Source organism: Malus sylvestris, chromosome 13 (assembly GCF_916048215.2).
Source record: "Malus sylvestris chromosome 13, drMalSylv7.2, whole genome shotgun sequence".
Taxonomy (NCBI): Eukaryota; Viridiplantae; Streptophyta; class Magnoliopsida; order Rosales; family Rosaceae; genus Malus; species Malus sylvestris.
Genome location: NC_062272.1, coordinates 20,345,349 through 20,369,277, shown reverse-complemented (window position 1 = coordinate 20,369,277; position 23,929 = coordinate 20,345,349). Strand labels below are relative to the sequence as shown.

At 38.2% G+C, this 23,929-nt stretch overlaps 2 protein-coding genes across 4 annotated transcripts; both read left to right on the top strand.

Annotated features, from left to right (window-relative positions):
* On the top strand, positions 1–5,484 carry LOC126595700 (uncharacterized). 3 transcript variants are annotated; one of them, XR_007613659.1, is made up of 6 exons: positions 1–991; positions 3,455–3,500; positions 3,712–3,925; positions 4,651–4,702; positions 4,921–5,163; positions 5,308–5,484. XR_007613659.1 is itself a non-coding variant. In XM_050262006.1 (3 exons), the coding sequence occupies exon 1, from the start codon at positions 125–127 to the stop codon at positions 986–988; it is 864 nt and encodes a 287-aa protein (XP_050117963.1). In that variant the 5' UTR covers positions 1–124; the 3' UTR covers positions 989–991; positions 3,455–3,500; positions 3,712–4,389. The 3 variants fall into 3 exon arrangements, 1 of the variants encoding a protein (XP_050117963.1); XR_007613660.1 differs by lacking the exon at positions 4,651–4,702 and having other exon boundaries at positions 3,712–3,920; XM_050262006.1 differs by lacking the exons at positions 4,651–4,702; positions 4,921–5,163; positions 5,308–5,484 and having other exon boundaries at positions 3,712–4,389.
* Positions 5,485–20,219: 14,735 nt separating this feature from the next.
* Positions 20,220–23,352, top strand: LOC126595704 (uncharacterized). Its single transcript, XM_050262009.1, has 2 exons — positions 20,220–20,930; positions 22,858–23,352. Exons 1-2 carry the CDS (start codon positions 20,689–20,691, stop codon positions 22,913–22,915), a joined length of 300 nt encoding a protein of 99 aa, XP_050117966.1. The 5' UTR covers positions 20,220–20,688; the 3' UTR covers positions 22,916–23,352.
* The last annotated feature ends 577 nt before the right edge of the window (positions 23,353–23,929 follow it).

The window sequence follows — 23,929 nt, the reverse complement described above, 5'->3', positions numbered from 1 at the left end:
TCTCCTCACAAGTTCACAAGAAATCACAACGTCAACGAAAGAACGAGGGAACCAAAACAAAAAAAGACAGGAAATTCACCAACACGTACCAGAAGGAGCAAACACAAGAAATTCAAAAATTCACATGGCATCACTAGCAACCCATTTCTCCGCCTTCGTCCTCCTCTTTCCCATAGGCCTCCGCCGCTTCATCTGCTCCTCCTCCCTCTACCTCAAGAACCCATCTCTCTACCAATCCAAAGCATGGTACTGCTCAGAAACCAAATGGAGAAACTTCGATTTGTACTCTCTCACCATCGCCCTCCCCATCGCCTGCTTCTGCGAAATCTTCCTCTTTCTGGCCTTTTCCGGCCACCACCCCACCTACCGCTTCGCCTTCTTCCAGCAATCCGCCGCTATTTTCATGTTCTGGGCACTCGTACTTCTGATCATCTTCCGTGAAAACATCGACCCTTTGAATTTCAATGAAGGGTTCGTCTTTGTTTTCGCAGCGGTTTCGTTTTTCGTTGAGTACTCTGTGATCGGCAAGGGAATTTCGGGTCTTGGTGGCGCTGTGTATGATATGCTAGGTGCATTGACTCTAGTTTGTGCATTTTCTTGCCTGTATTTGTCGATTAGGCCCTGTTCGTATTTCGCCGAGTTTTTCTTGTCCTCTGGATTGGTTTTTAAGGGCACTTGGATTTTGCAACTGGGTTTGTCCTTGTACACTGATGTATTTGGGTTAAAAGGGTGTAAGAAAATGTCGGTTTGGCCTAACCAGGACAGTGCTGAGTGGAAATGTGACCTTGAGGAGGACGCTTTGAGGGGTTTCGCTGTGATGAAGCTCTTGTTCATCGGGCATGCGATTGCGATCTTGGTATTGAGTTTTGTGTTGTTTGCTTTGTTGGCAAGTAACTGCAACTTGCAGGCTGGCGAGGCCAGTGGTCCGTTGCTAGCGCAGCTGGAGCATGTATTGATTCATCCTGGCCCCGAGATTGAGCTGGAATGAAGTGTATGTTCTGCTTTTGTTAACTGTCAATTTTGGTACAAATTTTCAGATAAAATGGAGATTTTACTCATTTGTTCATTCTTTAACTTCAGTTTGTAGTGTTTTCCTCTTTTTTAATGGCATGCCGTCATTTGGTTTTTAGATTGTCTCCAGTTGAACTTAATTATTATATGGATAACTTAGTTTTTTCGGTGTATCAGTAATCTTCATAAAGAATTTATGACTTTGACAAATTAACTGCTGCCTTAGCGATCGTCGTTTCTTTTTTCTTTTATTGATGTTTCCACAACTCTAGTTTTGTTTTATTTTCTTTAATTTTAGAGCAAGCTGAATTATTTGGGACAACATGTTATCTGGCTTGTTAATCTGACTTACAGAGAATGATTATTTTGGTTATTCTAACTGCTATCATAAATAGCTAACATATCAGGTATGGAAATAACTTAATTTAGTTCGGTATATCCCATTGAAGAAGAAAACTTTGGCATTTTCAACCATCATCAATGAAATTGCCCAAAACCATGAATTTTAATCTGCCAACGGATTCTCTTGATCTTCATGCTCATGTCATCATATCTTCGTTGTAGGACTCTAGGTTTTGATATCTTGATCAGTTCTCTCATGTTCATGCATCCTGCATTTGCTTGAAAGCAAACAATGAGAGATTTGTAACCATTTAGAAAATTTTGAGTTGTTATTGGTCTGAATTAGTTCGCTTACAGAAGTTAATAAGAATAATGTAATAACCAGTCACTATGTCATTGTAAAGATTCTATTTTTGATAACTTTCTAAATTACTCCATTCCATGGATTTAATGGAAGCTGTCGTAAGAATTTTGTTTTTGTCTAATAAGAAGAGAGTGGTAATGAAATTAGCTAAGTTCTTTTATATACTTATCGTTGGTGAGTTTGTGAAAGCATACAAGCTTAAAGCACGCCTGGAACCTTGTGGCTTCCCTCTTCTTCTTCTTCGACTTTTTCTTCTTCTTCTTCTTCTTCTTCTTCTTCTTCTGTGCTTCGCTTACCCAGGACTGGCAAGCATGTAAAGAATATTAGTTTTCTCGTTGTGTTGGGGTATTCTATTTAAAATGCCTTTTTATATGACAGAAGGGAACTAGATTGTATACTGGTAAACATCAGTCTTGAGTTGCTTTGGTATTTAAGGGTTTTACTTCAACTAGTCCTTCCAAACGCTTTCTCATCCTTCTCTGAATAAAACTTCCAGTGCACTGCTTGAACAAAGTTTTTAACTACAGATGTAACCGTGAAATTCTTACAAATTTCTATAATAAGGAGAGAATTTTCTCAACTAGGAAAAGTAGAAAACTGATAAAAAAAATATGGAGTTTTTACCTTTAAATGGTATATAACACAAATAGAAATTCAGTAAACTCCATACTGTCTTGTCTAGTCTTTTCCCTTGACATGACGTGAAGAAATCTCTGTATACAAGTTGATACCAAATGTATTAAACTGAGTATACCTGATGTTTTATCTCGTATGTGGAAAATCAACCATAAGCTAAATAAGCAACTTAGTTACAGGAAAGTTTATAATCTATAGTGATTAAGAGGAAAGTTTATACTTTTAGTACTTAGATTGGAGTCTAAGAAGATACCGAAAGAGACAAATCCTCTATATGTACACAAATCTTCGAATGTTCCTCCTCTTAAATCTGGAGCTGGAATGGGTGATCAGCAACAAGGTGGCGCTTTCCTCCATTTTTCAGAACTTCCAACATCCATAAGTTCCTGTCTCCATTCCCCAGAAGGGAATCAAATAGAAAATCGAGAAAAAGAAAATATGAACCAAATCTTGCAAGGAATAGCAAGAAGAGTGACTTCATTAACAGTGCTAACGAGAAAATCTTTACTTAACTGTATCGGTCACAAACCTGAAAGAATGCTGTTACAATAATGACATCTATTTTGTCTTTGAAACGTATTGGGAATAATGCAATGACTTTCTGTGGCTGTCAAAACATGAATATTTTCATTGTACATTAGAAATATAGAGTAGATCAATCAGAATAAGTTCAGTTGAATCAGCACTTTTATTGATTTTGCTAATGATTTCATTGTGGAAATTACCTGTCTAATAATAAAGAAAGGCTCTTTTGGGTGATATTCAAGTTTGAGTGGCTTATACATTCCTTGCGATGTATCTTGAGAGTTGACATTCGTCAACATTTCTTTCAGCTGGGAACTTAAGATTACTGCCTGCACAGCAGCAATCTCTGCAATTACCTTCGCAGAATCTAGAGAAAGAAAAAAAATAAATGCATGAATACATTGTTAGCATCAACAGTACAGCAAGAAAACTTCGTTATACAGTCATACTGGTTAAATATAGGACATAGCTGCCTTCCAATTTACTTGTCAGACTTGTTTTGAGACTTTCCCCGTGGCTCCTGGTGTGTTGCCATGTTGACACGTTCTGTCATCTTTATTTAATGCCTGGTTTTAGGGATTGGAGGAAGAAGAAGCTTGGAATTCAAGAAAGCATTGTTAGTGTAAGTGGTTACAGAAATTCATTATTTAGTTTCTTTTGTTCTTTTGCTATCAAGGTGAGCATTGATCTGTACAAACTGAAATTCGCAATCATCTCGAAGTGATTCATATATATTATTTATTGGGAGATGATGTGAACGATTATCAAACCTTTTCCATTTGAAATTTTAGAAAAATCAAGTCTTAAAGTAAGCTGGTATCCTTCTTTTGCAGGTTCAATGATTTCCACAACGTCAGGACGAAGTCCCTTTACCATCTGTTTAGTATTATGCGAAATCCCATATGGAAGCATGACTCCCTGGGAAAGGAGAGGGATTGACACTGACGAGTAGATATAATGTGTATCTGATGCTGAAGACTGTTTTATTACACAAAAATCATCAGAAAATATACCAAAATACCTGCTTGGAAACCCATATAAGGTGAGGTATTTGTCACTCACAAGTCACAACATATTACTTTCTTCATATATTGACTAAAGAACAGGTTAAGATCCTAGATTCTAGAACACTAATATTGCGAAAGGAAGCAAAAAATGAACACTGAACATAGAGATCAATTAGAATATTTCGAATTCAGTTTGTTCGGAATGAGGACTCACCTGGATATGGTATTCCACGGGCCCAAATTCGTACAAGTGATGATCAATCTCTATGGACTTGTTGTCACTGTTATGAAAGCAACAATACTAATATCAGAATGAGTATTAGTTTGCATACAGCTCCAATGTTTCACTATATTGATTACCAAGTGCGTTGATGAAAACCGAAGACTATGTAAGCTTTAGAAATTGTATATCATCTGTAATGACCATTTGTTTTCTATTCTAAGCCTAACGAAATTGTTGATTAGTGATTCACACTGAAACATTGGAAGCATTACATACCCACACGACATTGATTACGAAGACTGTGATGTATATATCGTATAAATTAGTAGACTTTTTAGCAAATTTGTGGTTCCCATAGTCTGTCGACTTTGAACTTTTGAAGTATCCAAGTTCTAAATTTGATAAAATTGTTCGTCTATCATTATAAAATTTCTGTTTCTGTGAATGGGACTATATTAAACACCCGTGTTTACGAATTCTCCTTTGAACCATCTCTGAGTTCGGACAATATGATGCTGAACATGACATTTCTTTTCAATTAGGTGAAATATGTCGCGGGTACTGATTTTAGTGGGAGAACCGAGAACCATACAGGTTTGTGCTACCCACAACTTATTGCTGGGCAGATAATGCTTATCTACAAAATTCCTCACCATTATACATTTCATAATAATTCCTATCTACCATCTTTTTCTGTTCTATTGTCAATAATCTCGTTAAAATTGTTATATTGTCAATACTCTCGTTAAATCTGTTATGATGTGAATTTTTCTTCCCCTATTTCTTGATATAAATTTTCATTCTGTTTACAGTTGTGGAGGGTCAACGATTCTGCAACTGTCTGCCGATGGTTTCGTTAGGCGCTGATTACTATGGATGGAGCTGTTGCTGTTTTCTGCTAGTTCAGCAAATAAAGTGGGAAGCACATAAAGTTAACTGTTTTTAACTCTTTTCATGCATCCAAACATGAAACAGTCTTCCGCTACACATTTTCAACTCAAAATTTCAGTATGCATATCGCAACACAGCTGTTAATTAACTCTATAACATTTAAGGTAAAAAAAGTCTGCCCCTTGACTTGGTACTCCGCTTTTCTTTTCTTTTTTTGATAACTTAGTGTAAAATGTAAACCTTAAATGCTAATTGGTGTCGCTGTTCCTAAATGGGATGCTAATTCAATTTATACATTTCTTTTGTAGGCCTCTTTTGGTGACAACGAGTTGATGAGACTTTGTGATTAAACGTGCTAAAGCATTAGTGTTCATAAGTGTTTAGTTTCGGAATATTTTGGAGCTTTGAATCATCAAGTATTCAAGATAATGATTACTTTTTGTTTTTAGAAGCTTTACTTTGTGATCAAAGGGATTATAATTAAAGACTTGCTTGGGTGTAGCAGAAAAATATCGTTCGTAACCTATTATTTCAATTATTGGAATTGTATGAGGACTTAAATGATTAAAATAGGAAAATGCATGCTAAAATGTATCTATAACAGTGTTTAATTGTCAGAAAACGAATTATGACAAATTTTTCTTTTGTAATTTTCAAGTTGTTAAAAAAAAAAAAAAACATGTAGACGGGTGAAAAAATAGGTAAATGGGTACACAGTTATGAGTATGATTAACCGTTTATAAACGGTTATGGGTATGGGTATAACCGTTTATGCAATTACCCAACGGATAAACGGTTATGCGGGTATGAACATAAACTGTTATGGGTAAATAACCGCAGTTACCCGTCTGCCATAACCGTTGCTCATCCCTACTAGCGATGCCCCCTCCAAGCATGCCCATCCTGACTCCTGAAAACTTTTTACCTGTCACCTCTCCTCCTATTTTCAAATGGGATCTGGGATGTAAATACACACAATGTCACAGCCAACAAGTTACTTTGTGAAGTTGGAGCAAAATTTAAGTTCAAAGTTGCACTCAAGTTTTCCAACATCTGAAGCAACTGCCCACTCTCTCTCTCTCACTGCTGCTAACTTTGTGAGGGAAAAAACACACAGTAAAAGTAATTGTCTGTCAGTATGCTCATTTCTTGGTAGATTTTGTTGTATTAGTACCTTTGCATCCGAGTTAATGAATAAATATAGTACAGTAATATCTTCTATTGTAAATCCTCGATGCAATCCTCATCGTCTCATGAAACTTCGTTGTGGAGTGAACCTAGAATGATTTGCGCCATAATAGGTTATTCATGGTGTATAATTTATGTGTATATCTGCTACTATCAGTCATCCACGTATCTGAACAAGTTTAGGTTATTGAACTTCGCTAAATCCATATACAATGATTGCTAAGTTCAATATACACATGGGTTGTGGTTAGCTATTGAGTATTTGACCATTTGATGGGAGATCCAATTCAAAGCCATGCGGCCCATCCCATCAGTTCTTGAAGTTGAGTTTTTGGCCCCACCACTATTTGGAAAAGACTTATTCAAACACTCGTGAATTATACCAAGCGCCAACTACAAATTTGCTAATCAAAACATAAGTCTATATATATTAACTAGCTATTAGTTTAATAGTACTTCTTTTCAATGTTTGAAAATGGTTTCCAATCTCTCACACTTCACAAACAAATGTGTTTCCACCATTCTTGAATTGAAGAAGAAATTGGGAAAGAAAGTTTTGTTTTCAGGGTTTTGAGTTTCTTCAATTGGATGAACAATCGTGAGTATTTTTCAAGAACTTTCAATGAAAGCATCAATTTGTGAGAGCAAATTTTAGTCTTTGATTGAATTGACATTGTTGGAACCAAGACCTTTACTGGAACCAAGACACCTTTACTGGAACCAAGACCTTTACCTACTGGAACCAAGACACTTTTACTGGAACCAAGACCTTTACCTTTCTTTATCTTTTCCTTGTCTTAGGGCTTTCTCTATTAACCTTTCTGCTTTCTCTATTAACCTTTCTCTTTTTTGCCATATATATATTGTCATGTACACTTAGAAGAAACTATGAATGAGAAACAAATACTTTGGAAATAATTTCTGCATGGTATCAGAGCAGTGTCATCCTTGACCTGTCTCTGCCCATTTTTTGTTTCCGCTGTTATTTTGTAAACTTTCGCAATGGCTGAGGAAAGCTTAGTTAATCCTGAGGGAGAAAGCTCTCGGGTAGTTCCTTTAAGTTTCTTAGATTCTGAAGTCAATACCAACCAGCGCCTATGCTCCGTGCTGTTAAATGAGCTCAACTATCTTCCTTGGTCTAGGGCAGTTTCACTTGCTTTAGGGGGAAAGGGAAAGCTAGGGTTCATCAATGGTAGTGTTGAAACACCAGATTCTTCTTCCCTGGCCTATGAAGCATGGCTGTGCAAGGATCAGTTCGTCATGTCTTTGCTGCTCAACACCATGGAGAAACATGTTGCTGAGATATTTAGTTATTCTGAATCCTCACAAGATTTGTGGAAATCTGTGAAGGATATGTATGGAAATCAGAATAACTATGCTCGAGTATTCCAGTTGAAAAGAGATATCGCTTGTCTCCAGCAAGAAAAGAAGTCATTCGTTCAACACCTTGGCAGCTTGAAGACTATGTGGAATGAGTTAGATGTATATCTCCCTCACACTACAGATCCTACTATTCTTCTCAAAAGAGCTGAGGAGGATAAGATCTATCAACTACTTGCAAGTCTCAGCTCAGAATATGAGGATCTCAGGAGTCACATACTAATGAGTATGGAGCTACCACCATTCAAGATTGTTTGTGCTACCGTACAACGTGAAGAAGCAAGAAGGAGGGTGATGAATATGGAGCCTAATCTCAAGCTATCAGAGACTAGAGGATATGTTGCAAATCGCAGGAGCTATGATTCCAAGGCATACAAGGGAAGGAATCCACACCTAAAGTGCAAATATTGCAATGCTACTGGACACACAGAAGATAGGTGTTGGGAGCTACATCCTGAGCTTAAGCCCAAGTTCAACAAAACAATGGCTTCAAAACCCTCATCAACTGCTCCATTTAAGGCTCAACATGCTGCCCACAATGCTAACAGCTCTCTCAATCATGGCTTGGTGGACTTTACAGCCAACCCTGTGACTCTTATCAACGAGTTTGCAGCTTACTTACAAGCTAAAAATCATGGAGAGGCTGCACAAGCCTCAACGGGTGAAAGGAACAACCACACTGCACTCCTTGGAAAATTTGCAGGATTTCTAGCTGATCATGATCATGTTTCACAAGATTTAGCTCCAGGTATCTTCAAAGTATTCTCAACTGCACTACAAACTAGTATTGATCATGATTGTTGGATAATTGACTCGGGTGCCTCTGATCACATGACAAACAAGGCCTCAAATCTACATGATTTCCAAGTTTTGTCAAAACCATCTCATGTGTCAGTTGCAAATGGAAAAAGTGTCTCAGTCATGGGAAAGGGAAAACTAAGTTTAGTCTCAAACACCATAGAGTCTACTGCATTATATGTACCATCCTTCCCATTTCAATTGATGTCAGTAGGACAACTCACTAACACTCTAAATTGTCTAGCCATATTCTCACCCACAAATGTCATTTTTCAGGATGCTCTCACCAAGAGGAAGATTGGTGAAGGATTCTATCAAAATGGTCTTTATTACTTCTGTACCAAGCCTTTTCTGTCAAAAGCCCTCCAAGCTCAATCAAGCTCCTCTAAGGATCAACAGCTTTGGCATCAAAGGCTAGCTCATCCATCCAAAGTTGTTTTGTCAAAACTATTTCCCATTTTCTGTCACCCATTGACCAAGTGTGATACCTGTCATTACTCAAAGTTTGCTAGGTTACCTTTTGGAACCTCAATGTCAAGGTCTAGCACACCCTTTGAAATTGTTCACACGGATGTATGGGGTCCTACTGTTGAATCAATGGAAGGCTATAAATATTTTGTCATATTTGTGGATGATTGCACCCGTGTCACATTCCTTTATCTCATGAAAGCTAAGAGTGAAGTTCCAACTATTTTTCAAGATTTTCATACACTTGTGTCAAACCAATTCCATTCAACCATTAAAACACTAAGATCAGATAATGGTACTGAGTTTTTATCCAACACAATGGTTCAATACTTAAGTTCACAAGGAATTGTACACCAAACCAGCTGTGTGGGAACCCCACAACAGAATGGGATTGCTGAGCGAAAGAACCGAGATCTCCTTGAAAAAACTCGTGCATTGATGTTACATATGAATGTTCCAAAAAGGTTTTGGTCTTATGCAGTTTTGACAGCTACATATCTCATCAACCGACTTCCAAGTCGGGTTCTAGGGTTCAAATCTCCTTATGAAATTCTAGAAAAGAGACCTATCACGCTGTCTCACTTGAAAGTGTTTGGTTGCTCATGTTTTGTTCATGTACAACATCAACATCGTGACAAATTGGATGCCAGGGCTGAAAAATGTGTGTTTGTAGGGTATTCATCTACACAGAAGGGATATAAGTGTTTCAATCCTCTTTCTAAAAAGTGTATTGTCTCCAGAGATGTTGTCTTTGATGAAGACACCCCTTTCTTTCAACAAAAAGGGCATGCTTCTTGTGAGGGGGAGTCACCACATGACCTGTTTCCTTTACCTGTGTGCATTAATCAAGATGATGGTATACCAACAATGCATAACATTCAAGGTAATGAGGAAGTACACCAAGTCACAAATTCTTCAGATTCACAGGTTGTCCAACAAGAGCACATTGAGCAAGGATCTGAAAACCAAGTTGACAATGCACAACCATTACAGTCAACACAAGATGTACGAAGAAATCCTTCCCGTGCAAGAAAACCTCCAGCAAGGCTATTGGATTATGTAACTTATGCTTCAAGGTACCCTATCATTGATGTGCTACAGTATTCGAAGTATTCAACTTCACATCGTGCCTTCCTCACTGAAGTTTCCAAGATTGCTGAACCAAGAACATTTCAAGAAGCCTCTTCCGTGCCACATTGGAAACTCGCTATGGTTGAAGAATTGAATGCATTGGAAGAAAATCACACCTGGAGCATTGTCAAGTTGCCTCCAGGAAAGAAGGTTGTTGGAAGTAGATGGGTTTACAAAACAAAGCTCAAGGCAGATGGTTCAATAGAGAGACACAAAGCCAGACTTGTGGCTCGTGGCTTCACTCAGACATTTGGGGTTGATTACAAGGAAACATTTGCCCCAGTTGCTAAAATGAACACTGTTCGGGTATTACTTTCTATGGCAGTAAACTGTGGTTGGTCCCTGTACCAAATGGATGTAAAAAATGCTTTTCTTCATGGAGAACTTCAAGAAGAAGTCTACATGCAACCTCCTCCAGGTTATAATCAAGTGGAACAAGGAATGGTTTGTAAGTTACACAAGGCTATCTACGGATTAAAACAATCTCCTAGGGCATGGTATGCCAAGCTAAGTTCTGTCTTAGAGAAGGCAGGATTCATAAGAAGCAATGCTGATTCCTCCTTATTCATTCGAAATGGCTCTAGTGGTAAACTTGTGGTTCTTATCTATGTCGATGATCTGATTATCACTGGTGACAATGAGAGTGAAATTGAAGCCTTGAAACGTTCCTTACATTGCACATTTTCCATCAAAGATCTTGGGAGATTGAAGTATTTTCTTGGCATTGAGATGGCCACCTCTCACAAAGGGTTATTTCTCAGTCAAAGAAAGTACGTTGTTGAGTTACTCTCTGAGGCGAATCTCACTGATTGCAAGCCTGCCATTACACCTGTTGACAACAAATTGAAGATCGACTTGACTGGAGAACTTCTCACCAATATAAGCTACTATCAAAGGTTGGTGGGTAAACTTATCTATCTTACTATTACACGTCCCGACATCAGCCATGCTGTTAGCTTAGTCAGCCAGTTTATGCATGCTCCCACAATGCAACATCTTCAACTTGTCAAACGCATCCTGCGTTACCTTAAAGGTTCCCTGGACAGAGGCATTCTTATGTCTAACCATCAGTCAACAGAAATAAGTGCTTACACCGATGCAGACTGGGCAGGTAGTCAAATTGACCGAAAATCAACCACTGGATATTGCACTTTCGTTGGAGGCAACCTTGTGACATGGAAGAGTAAAAAGCAAAACGTTATTGCTCGATCTAGTGCTGAAGCTGAATATCGAGCAATGGCAGCTACTGCATGTGAGTTAATCTGGCTTAAAAGCCTTGTTTCAGATTTAGGGTTTCCACATCCCGCTCCTATGTCTCTCATGTGTGATAATCAGGCTGCCATGCACATCGCAGCCAATCCTGTTTTTCATGAAAGAACCAAGCACATCGAGGTGGATTGCCATTTCATCCGAGCTCAAGTTCAAACACAAGTCATTCAAACCAAATTCACTCGGAGTTGTGATCAGTTGGCTGACTTATTTACCAAGGCTCTGCCCTCTCATCAATGTCAACGTCTTTTGAGCAAGCTTGGCTCGACTACACTCCACGATCCAGCTTGAGGGGGAGTGTTGGAACCAAGACCTTTACTGGAACCAAGACACCTTTACTGGAACCAAGACCTTTACCTACTGGAACCAAGACACTTTTACTGGAACCAAGACCTTTACCTTTCTTTATCTTTTCCTTGTCTTAGGGCTTTCTCTATTAACCTTTCTGCTTTCTCTATTAACCTTTCTCTTTTTTGCCATATATATATTGTCATGTACACTTAGAAGAAACTATGAATGAGAAACAAATACTTTGGAAATAATTTCTGCAGACATAAACCTACACACACACACACAAAAGAGACAAACGGAGTTCGACTAACACTAGTGTAGTGTTAGTCTAACTCTGTTCTAACACTAGTGTATCATGTTAACCAAAGGGTCTCTGATGCCTAAGTCTGAAAGACTGTAGGAAGTAATAAGAGTGTAGTGAGTGTTCTTGATTACCGGAATAAAGTGATTGGCCTGACTATTTATAGAGAACTAAGAAATTAACCTTAGTGTCCAGGTTCATTAAACCTGTTAGTAGAGTGTTACTTAGTTTAGACATTGATGGAGGAATATTCCTTTGAGATTCCTGGAATATATTTCAGAATGTCTGGACACGGTTGATCTTTGGGTGTGGTACAAAGAAGAGAGGGTTGTATTATATCGATGATGTAGCATCAAGGCATGTCAATCAAGTCCATTGTGGTGACAGTAACAAGATCAAGACAATTTGGTTATGGCATTGTTGACTGGAACATAAGGAAGTTACTTCTGTCATTATTCAGTAATGTTTCAAACTCTAGTCTTAAACTAGAAAATTTTACCCGCACGTTGTTGTGGGGTCGAAAATTCAATTTTAAATTATTTTGTAAACACATAAACACACATATTCAAACATATAGAAATCAAAATGGAGACTGCAGAGCAAGAGCAATGTCTAAATTTATACAATTTATACAAAGAACATTTTCAAATGTCTTACTATTTACATACAAAAATGGTCAGCCTGCTATTCCCCATTGGTAAATATCATAGTTTTTCATTGATGCTTTTATTTCAAAAGATGAGATTGTTTATATACACAAAAAAAAATGGGGAATTGATGTTACAATGGGCCATTCACACGCAAAATATGAAGGAACACTGTTCTTGTTTGCCCAATGGATGAAAATGTTGTTCAGTACAACACCAAATGTTTTTTTCTTGGAGCAGCGGCTGTAGACAATAGAGTTTGTGTTATTGGAAAAAAAAAAAAAAAAAAAAAAAGGGGGGGAATGTTAAGAGATATGGAATAAGTTTTGTATATGAATGGATTTACACTGCTGAAAAAATAAGAATACAGTAAAATTACCTAGTTTTTCTTCTAGAGAGGAGGGTCAATTTTTGAGCTAGTCGGGGAGGATTTTTTCTTCGACAGCTTGATTGGAACCTGGTCAAAATCTTGCATATCGGCTTTCTCCCTCATTACTTCAAACACATTAAAAACAATAAAGAATGAAATTTCGATTGGATTGAGAGTAATTTGATAGGTGAATAAAAATATTGTTTTGTAGAATACAACCTTTTTTCAGCTGTTGTGAAAAGAGATTTCCTGATGAATTCTCTTTTTCTTTTGTGTGATTCTCCAGTTGTTTCATAAGGAGTAGTGGAAGACGAAACTGTTGTAGAGGAGATTGTGATTTCTCAGCTAATTGACTGCGGAGTTGCTAGCTGGATCATCCTGTCTTCAGAAATGTTATAGATCAAGAAATCATTTGAATTCAATGAATTTCTTCTGCTTCCAAATCGGAGGTGAAAAATCTTTCACTGGCCTATGAGTCTAAGAAACTCACTCGGCAATTGCTTTTGATCCACTGATCTTTGATTGAAGACTAAATCCTTACAGGTTGTCCCAAACACTTCTTCCTCTGATTTGCCAATAATAAGAGCATTGATCTCATTTGTTTCATCCCCAAGGACTAAAAACACTTTGTACTCTCATTTGAAAACAAAATGTACATATTAGAAAGCATAAATTGTTTAATGAGTTTAAAACTGGATCTATATAAATTTTTTTATGTTGCAGTTTAATGTAACACAAAGCACACGATAAACAAAAGGATAGTTGCATAAAATTGGTTTTCAAAATTGAATGAATCTGTGGTCAGTTTTGCGGTTGCATGACTAATGCAATTATTTTATTGCACTTACAATTTGATGTTTCGTTGGCTAAATTTTGATAGTATTTTTGTAACCAACCAGTGATCGTCAGTTAAAAGGGATTAAGTTTAAGGTGTAAAAATTAAAAAATCAGTAAATGTTAATGCAAGAATGACATGAGAGAACAAATAATTAGTGGAATTGAAATATAGCGTTTAAGTTATTACCAAGGAGTTGGAATTTGATTCGGATGTTTTTGGCAAATTAGTTGATCGCTTGTTGGATCCTTGTACATTTGCTTGGCACATGTAGGGCAAGCGGTGCTCCACCGTTCATACCTCGTGTTAAACCACTTGATCGATGCTTTGCACAAAAACATGTCATCCTATAAATATTCAGAAAACTATTTATATGTGTGATAATTATTAAAGAAATAGTTTTTGTTAAAGACGCAAAAATCGAATAAGATAGCTTTGATTCAATATGACAACTTGTATATACCTTATATAAATCTGGATCCAAATAACCCAGTTTCTCGATCGTCACTCTCTTTCTAGTTTGTAAAATATCGGTCTCATTAGCCTAATTGGAAGGAGGGAGTGTTCTGATAGGGTGAGATAACACACACCTCACATATGGAGGCCAGAGATAGGGGGTGCGGCACATAGAGAGAAGAGAGAGATGTGTAATTGTGAGGTGTGTGTTATCTCACCCTATTGTGCCCTTATTTATAGTAGTAGGGAAGGTTAAATCCTTACCCTAATAGGATTACAACTCTAATTGGATAATATCTAGTTTAAAAGATATGGTAGAATCCTATAAGGATATCCTAGATATGTTAGGATTTACACAATCACATTCATAATCTAATAGGACTGCAACACTCCCCCTTAAGTGTGTAAATACTCAAACAAATGATGCATCAGGTCTTCAGAGATGAAGTAAGTACAGTTGATGTCATCATCACAATGAGCGAATGTGAGTCTCATATCAACGGAAGAATGCATAAAAGGTAAAACTCACAAAACCTAACTTTGGTAAAACCCAAGGTGGGAGAAAACCCCATAGACTAAGGAGAAAAGTGAGAAGTTGCATTAAGTCAAAACTATACGTCTTCTGGATGCAAGTAGAAGAGCTCACAAGGGTATGATCAGCCCATGAATACTCAACCCTCAATTACAAAGATTATTCACAACCTTTCTAAGTTTCTTCAGATGATTCAAGGGGATATTTGTGGACTTATCCAACCAACATGCGGACCATTTTGATACTTTATAGTATTGGTTGGTGCATCGACACGATGGTCACATGTTTGCCTGTTGTCCACACGCAACTCTGCATTTGCGAAACTTCTAGCACTAATTATTAAGCTAAAGGCTCACCACCCTGATTATCCGATCAAGTCGATTCGACTGGATAACGCTGGAGAGTTTACGTCACAAACTTTTGATGATTATTGCATGTCAGTAGGGATCGAAGTGGAACATCTTGTACCTCGTGTTCACACCCAAAATGGCCTGGCATAAGCTTTCATAAAGCGCCTTCAATTGATAGCTCGGACTTTGATGATACAGTATCTTGTCGTTAGGGGGAGATAAGCATGCTAACGTTCCTGAAGAACGTCGCAAATTGTCATGGTATGCTCCCACTATGTCTCATTTAGATCCCGTACTGTTTAGTCTGAAACTAAGGTGTGACGAATTATAGATCTTTGGAGCATTGCTCAGAGCATGCCAAATGCTTTTACTGATCTAGTTAAGGTGACAAGATCACATATACCCGCTATAAACGCACCTGCAAGGATAGATGTACCCCACGTACGTCATAATCCCGCCTAAGAAGGCTGGACAATCCCCAAAGATAAGGAGGCCGCACATTCTATGCAGCTCGGTACATTGGCAGCTAGCCAATTATTTGCTTCGACCCTGAAGCGTGGCAAACCCCTTGGTTCAAAGGATTCACAGCCCTGGAAGAGGAAATCGGCACCAACTAGTGACCCTAGTTTGAATCCGACCATCGCTCACTCATCTGTTATGGTGATGTCATAAATGAGACAAACTGATATCCTGAGATTCGAGAGATTTCGATCCACTACCCAATATTGGATAAGGTTTGGGATCGGAATGAGATGATTGTCGACAATGCATTTGCATGCACAGTAGCTACTGACATCATGCTTAGTGATGACATTGACCACATTCCGTTGATGAATGCCGACGTAGAACGAATTGGTCAAACTGGAAACAAGCAATCCAGGTCGAACTCGATTCGCTTGCGAAACGTAAGATGTTTGGACCTATAGCTCCTACTCCACCACATGTGAAGGCCGTGGGCTACAAGTGGGTTTTCATGAGGAAACGTAATGAGAAGAATGAAATAGTGCGATACAAAGCACGCCTCATAGCGTAAGGTTTCTTTCAACACCCTAGGATTGATTATGAGGTGACGTATTCCCTCGTAATGGATGTCATAACGTTTGGCTACCTAATCAGTTTGGTAGTTTCTGAAAAACTGAATATGCAGCTTATAGACGTGGTAACCGTGTATCTCTAAGAGGATCTAGATACGGAAATCTACATGAAATTTCCAGAAGGACTTCCATTAACTGGTTCAAATTGTTCTAGACCACGGAACACTCTCTCTATTAGATTGAGGATATCACTCTACGGATTGAAACAATTGAGGCGGATGTGGTATAACCGTCTGAGTGAATATTTGACAAGTCAAGGTTATGTGAACAACGAATTATGCTTATGCGTGTTCATAAAAAAGTCACATTCCAGATTTGCGATCGTTGCAGTTTCTGTCGACGACATAAACCTCATAAGAACTCCCGCAGAGCTTGAGGAAATTACCGTTCACTTGAAATTAGAATTTCAGATGAAAGATTTTGGGAAAACTCGATATTGCCTCGACCTGGAGATCGAGCATTGTTCGGATGGAATCCTAGTACATCAATTGAACTACACCCAAAAGGTTTTGCAACTTTTTAATGAGGGTAAAGTGAAGCCTTCGAGTACTCCTATGGTCGTTCGGACTCTAGATGCTATGTGAGATCTCTTCCATCCAAAAGAGGATGAGGAAAGATTTTGGAACCCAAAACTTCATACCTAAGTGCAATTGGGGCTTTATTGTACTTGGCTCAATGCATTAGACCCAACTTCTCCTTCGCTGTTAATCTTTTGGCTAGATACAACAATAAGCCCATACGCAGACACTGGAATAGTGTTAAAGACATTTTCTGCTACCTCAAGGGTACGACAGATTTGGGCTTATTCTATACCCATGAATCCTCGAGAAGAACCACCGCCCCTTTCAGTTCCCGAGTTGATTCCCGCCTTGTTGGTTAAGCAGATGCTGGATATCTGTCTGACCCACATATGGCATGTTCTCAAATGGGCTATATCTTGGAGGTCTACCAAGCAAACGCGAGTTGCAATTTCTTCAAACCATGCTAAGATTCTCGCCTTGCATGAAGCATTGCGCGAGTGCTTTTAGTTGAGAGCAATTATGGAACATATTCGAAGCATTAGTGGTCTTACTTCTGTCGTTGACCTTTCTACGACGATCTTTGATGACAATGCAACATGTGTCGAGCAGTTAAAGAAGGGATACATCAAGGGAGACAACACCAAGCACATAACGCCAAAGTTCTTTTATTCTCATTAGCAACAACAACATCAGAACATTGAAGTCAAGCAAATTCGTTCCTAGGACAACATGGCCGATCTCTTTACCAAGTCATTGCCCAAGTTTACTATTTAGAAGCCCGTCCAAGGAATCGGTATGCGTAAATTATCTTAGTTGAATCGCTTGTAGTTCTCTTATTTGGAAGTTATGTCTAACTCAGGAGGAGTATCCAGAAGCATACTCACTTGATCTTAATGTACTTGTGAACACGAAAATTTCCTGAAAGGAAAGAGACAAGAACAACGTGCACAAAATAATATTTGTATTTGATGATTTTGGGTTACAATCTCTCTTAAATTTGATCCTCTGATTCGATCTCCGTAAGGTGTTGATTTGTGGATGTGAGATTGATCCAAAGGGCCGTTGGGCTTGATCTAAGGATGAACGTTCTTCAAGGGCCGTGGACTTGATCTTGAAGATGGATTTGAGCGGATCTTCAAGGAGCCGTTGGGGCTTGATCTTGAGGATGAGCGTTTCTTCAAGGGCCGTTGAGGCTTGATCTTGAATAACGGTGATGAACGGATCTTCAAGGGGCTTTTGGGCTTGATCTTTGAAGAACAGTGATGAACGGATCTTCAAGGGCTTTTGGGGTTTGATCTTGAATTGGTGGAAGTTCTTCAAGGGCCTTTGGGGCTTGATCTTGAATTGGTGGAAGTTCTTCAAGGGGTCGTCGGGGCTTGATCTTGAAGGTGGATGATTGTTGATCCAAGGGCCGTCGGGGCTTGATCTTGGAAGAACGATGAACGAAGAACGAAGAACACTTTCTTCAAGGGCCGTCGGGGCTTGATCTTGAATCGGTGGATTGTTGATCTAAGGGGCCGTCGGGGCTTGATCTTGGAAGAACGATGAACGAAGAACGAAGAAGGCTTTCTTGATTCTTCGGGAATCTGGATGCTTGAGAGCTTCGGAGTTTCAGAGCTTTAGAGCTTCAAGGTGTAATATGAATTCCTCTCTCCAAATGAAATGAAATTGGCTTCTATTTATAGAATTTTCCAAGGCCTAATTTTGAATATAATATTCCAGATGAAATAAGTCGTTTCTGCCATGTGTTGACACGTATCCTGTTTGATGACTTTTCCGACTCATTTCAATTTTTCGTCGAGTCATATGCTACGTGTAAAATTTATGTAATATATGAGCGTTGAAACTTTGATTTATCGGTCAACATTTATTTACCAAAATTTCGATGTCTACAGTACTCTTTTTCCTACAATTAGAAGCATTTTTCCCATTGGGTTTTTGCTACCTAACGAGGTTTTGATGAGGCACCCATCTTAGGATGATCATACTCCGTTGAGTTCACTACTTTCGTTTGGACATTATGCATACTTCTCACTTTTCTCCTTAGCCTATGGGTTTTTCTCCTACCTTGGGTTTTACCATAGTGAGGTTTTGTGAGTTTTACTACTGTGGATGCAAATTTTCTCCTCCTCGATCTTGGACGATTTTGCACCTACAAAACAACTAGCACCTTAGGTTAAGGCCAAAAGCCTCACGCGCTCACGATGAATGGGGGGGCTTTGGCCGAAGAACCTCCGATGCCAAAGTTAGAATTTTAGAGAGAAATAGTGTTTAGAGTATTTGAGATTTTTTGCAAGAGGTTTGTAATGAGTGTTTGGTGAAAATGGGTCCCTATTTATAGGACTAGGTTGGTCCACTTTTCAAAGGAAGTGGCTGGCCACTTTGTCCATTTTTGGGTGAATTTGTGGTTTAATTAGCCACTTTATTGGCTAATAAAATATGATAGAAATAAATGGGGGTTATCAAATTGAATGATTAGCTTTATTTGGGTAATAAAGTGGGAAAAGATAGGGAAGGTAGAAAGCTAAGGGGATGGCCGGCCATGTAGTGTTTTTAGGGTTGAATTGGATGTATTTTGTGGTTATTTGGATATAATGGATGGTTTAATTGACAATTAATGGGTTAATTAGGCAATAAACCCATTAATTAGCCAATTAACATAATTTTAAAAGGAATGTGTTTAGGAATTACCTTGTAGAAAGGATTTGATGAGATAGACTTTGAATTGTTACCTATTTTGGGCACTTCTGTCTTGGTTGAAAGAGGGTTGCCCGCTGCTTGCGCGTAGGAACCTCGTTGTACTGCAAGGGTATTTTTGTCCTTTTTGTCCAAAAATCCACGTGTCGCCTTGTGAATATTTTTGGCTCCACAACTACCAATGCATACTTTCTTTAAATTTGAAACTCTCATTCGCCCGTTATACCGCCGACTTCATTAAATGTTCTACTTTATCTGCTGAAGATCTGATGCGATATTTTGTTTGAGTATTTACACACTCAAGGGGGAGTGTTGCAATCATATTTAGAATAGGAATGTGATTGTGTAAATCCTAGTGTATCTAGGGATATCTTTGAATATTCCCTTTAATAATTAATACTAGATTTGTAATCCTAAAAGGATAAGGATTTAACCTATCATACTACTATAAATAAAAGCACAATGGTGTGAACACACACCTTAATTAAATCTCTCTATTTTCTCTCTTGTTGCCGCCGACCTATTCCCTTATAATAGCTCAGTTAAATAGGCCTACAACAAATATTGTATATAAATATTGTGCTCCCATTGAGAAAGAAATAAGTCGAAACATATTCAAAATCCTAAATCCATTTTATCTTCAGTAACGTTTTCAATGATCCAAATTGTCTTTATTTTAATTCAACATTCATAATTTTTTTTAAATAAAGAAATTTAAAATCATTAAGGCATTCATTTAGAATGAAGAAAATAAACGAATAAGGATTTGAATCTTGGAGAAAAAAACCTAAAAGACAAATAGTTAAATGGTTGATATACATTACGAAATGAACATTATAAAATGTGTATGGAATTCGTGTCTCTAATCTGAACCATAAATAAATAAAAAAACAAAATCGAACTCCCATTATTCTTGAGTTGCATTCGCACCCAAATCGGTTCAGAATATTGGATCACGTTTTCCTATTCCTGCAATAGGATCTAATAAGAAAAAGAAACTGTACGTTTCCGTCAGTTTCTCGGGAAATGTCAGGATTTTCCCAGTGATTATATTTTCCCAGATTAATAATTGTCAGGTTTTCCTTTTTTTCTCTGTTTCGGTTTCGTCGTGTTTTCCATTTCATCCCATTGCTGTTCGAAGCCCTGCGTCGAGGATGGGCGTTGACTTTTCGCGGAAATGGCGATTCACATCCGCCACGACCCGCAAGATTTGAACTTGAGGGGTTAGGGTTTGCGAATTTGTCCAAATCAGGGATTTGGGTCAATTGGGTTTTTAATAAATTTCAGAGATTGGAAGGTTTCTTGTTGAATTTGGATTATTTGGAGGTGCGATTTTGTTGGGTCGGGCTGTGAATTTGTTGATGGATACGGATGCTAAGGATGCTTGTACTACTAATGGGTGTAAAACTGAGGTGACGTTGGATACCGGAGACTCTCAGAAAGTTGAGGAAAATGTTAATGGAGATGAAGATAGTGAGTCTAATTCTTTGTTGCCTCCTCGGAGAGGGGGTATGTCGAGGAAATCGAATAAAACTCGGCGAAAAGTGCAGTGGAATGATAGGAATGGGAATAACCTTGTTGAGGTCCTGGAATTCGAACCGAGGTAATGCGTTTGCTGAATTCTATCTCTTTACATGTGCATTGCTTTGATCAAGTGTGAGATTTTTTAGTTGCTTTGTTTAGTTTTCGTTGTTGTTGTTCCTGTTGTGATGTGGCTGTTCGAATTTTTATCAACCGTTGGCCAATATCTTTGTCTTTTAATTTCTTGGTGCTGTTATGCTCTTTGTATTGACTTTGATTTTGGGTGTTATTTCGGCCGCAGTTAACTCTATAATTCACCATCTCCATCCATCTGTTAGTTAAATGTCCACTTTCCTGCTCTATCCAACATATCTAATTACAGGGGTCAACTTACTTTAGTTTCTAATGGGAGACCTTAATCCCATTGGAGTTTAGCTAATTACTTGATTGATTATTGGTCACGAATTGTTGTTGCAGTGATTATCAACAGTTCATACTCTTGGAAACCTATTTGATTTTGAAGCAGTGGATTGTTAATAAGACTATAAGAGTTGATAGCTTCAGGTCCCATTTTACTGTGGTGGACAAGTTGTTTTTATTATATGTTTCATTTAGGTTTGGTTAGTTGAATATTGAAGTGTTTTCCTTTCAGTCTATAAGTTTTGAGAAGGGCTCCATCATGTGGCGTGATATGCATCTTGGTCAAGTCATAATTTCTGACAGTCTCCTTTTCTGCCGGGGGGAGAGCTGTATTTGGCACTCTACAATAGTCATCTTGCACTCCTCCATAATTGGGAAAAAAAAAAACAAAGGAGTAAAGAGTGCAGGATTACTATGTTGGCGTAAAAGATAGCTATCAGTGCCGAAGTTCTCCCCATCAGACTTCTCATGGACATATCATGCCTTTTCCTTTTCTACCTAAGCCAACTGGTTTCAAGTTTTGCCTTGTTCTCTATCTGTCTCTTTCTTTTGGCCTGTCTTTCTCTATTGCTCGCCCTTAGGTCAATTCATTTAATCACCACTTTTTTAGGTAAGTAGACCTCCTTTTCATCTCATTGAAAATTTTACCTTAGGAATGTAAGGCACCTGCTGTGACGTTCTCTCTGCTATATAGAAGTCATTAGATTTCTTGTGGGAATGTAAGTTAATATAAAACAAGTAAAGGAATTTGTTGAATTGTTTTTCTTTGTTTGTTCTTGTGGGAACGTAAGTTAATATAGAACAAGTAAAGGAATTTGATGAATTGGTTTCCTTTGTCTGTGTGCGCATGTGTGTGTGAGTGTGCAATTACTTTGGAGAAGAAGTTGAATGGGCCAAACATAGGATGCCTATGCCAAGTTTGCATGGGCTGTAACCTGATGATATGGGTCAACTTTAACAACTTTTTGTGGCCCATGATTCTAGAGCAAAGTTTTGCGTCTGTAATAATGGGAAAGTTAATCGGTGGCATTTTGATTTCTTGGTTTGTTAAGTTAGATTTACTATATTGGAGGCATTTTGATTTTTTGCTTTTTATGAAAATGCGGAGAGAATGGTCACCTTCATGTCGGTCTGTTATGGACATGGGGTCCTTCATGTCTGCCAAATGCTGAAATATCCCTCGATTGAGCACACAATTGTCTGCTTAAATATAAATGCACTCTGTGGTTTACTGTATACAGGAAGTAACTTCTCATGTGCGTCATATGTTAGTTTGTGTATGCTTGTCGGTGTGCGCACGTGCGCACGCAAGGAATTGGAAAAGCAATTCAGGACGAAGAATTGTTGGTTTAGCACTTCTTTTATTAAATTCCATAACAGTTTCAAGATATTCAGTCTACTTTGTTGCATTTCCATAGATTGAAGTAGTCTCCCATCACGTACTTATCTACTTGTAATCCCGTTAAAATTGGAAAACAAAATTACAAATAGAGTAACATTTTGCGATGTTAATTTCCCCAGTATTATGTCACTGTTGTATTTATTGCTGATTTGCTAGTCTCTAACCCTGTCTCATTGTTCATCTGCAGCGATGTTAGTGATTCTGATGATGAAGATGCAGATTCTTGCATATGTATTATTATGTAGATATCGTTCAGTACACCATTTACCTGGATACGATTGCTGGGTAAATCAAGTATGAAATTTCTCCGAGCTGATTTTTATGATTTTTACTGGCTCTGTTATAACTCACTGTGTCAAGGATGGACCCAAGGTCCTGAGACAAAGGCAAGACAGCCAGTCTCCCATGTCTTGCATCTAAGTAGAGACTGTATAGTACCATTTTTTGCGTTAAGTTTCTGTGACTGCCGCTATAACCAGACGCAAACTTAGTGGACCATCTTCCGGGGATGAAAGCAGATACAGATAACGGCAATTTGGCTTCCACATTATGTAATATATCAAACACAGTCGAGATTTTTTATGTTTTACCATATGCATAAGTTGTACTTTGTATGTAATTAGAATTACAGCATACTTTGATAACCATATCCTGTTCAATAAACGCGCTTCAATTCTGCTTATTCCTTTTCTTCTCTATTCCTTCAGCACTTGACAGAAGGGAGAAAAGATATCATCCATCCTACAGTGTAAATATATCTGTCTTCCTGTTTGATTGTATGCATTCGTTCCTGGAAACCCCGATAAAATGTTGAAAACAGCTGTAGTGGTGGATTTTATAGATGTAATTTCAACTGCCCTTGTATATATTGTTTGACATTGTTCTTGTTCTTTCAAGAGTCGATTCTGCTGTGGCATCAAATCTTTATTCGGACTCTATACCTCCATATGCCTCATTATTTGGGCATATCTTATGCCATACCTTTGCATTATTAGGTATAGTGAATTTTAAAACTCATCCCACCAACTTGGCCCACTCAGCTTCTGACATAAGCAAGAAAAATGTGAGAGAAGCCTACGAGCTAGGGCGAGAATCTGTCTCTGTACATGACATGGAGAGAGAGACATACACATGGAGATGCAAGAATGGAGCTACGTACAAGGTGTTACCCGGGCCTTTTGGGGGAGAAAAAGTTTATCCGTACAATGTTTTGCTTATTTTAAGTTTTGTTTAGTATCGTAGCATTAAACTCGCACATA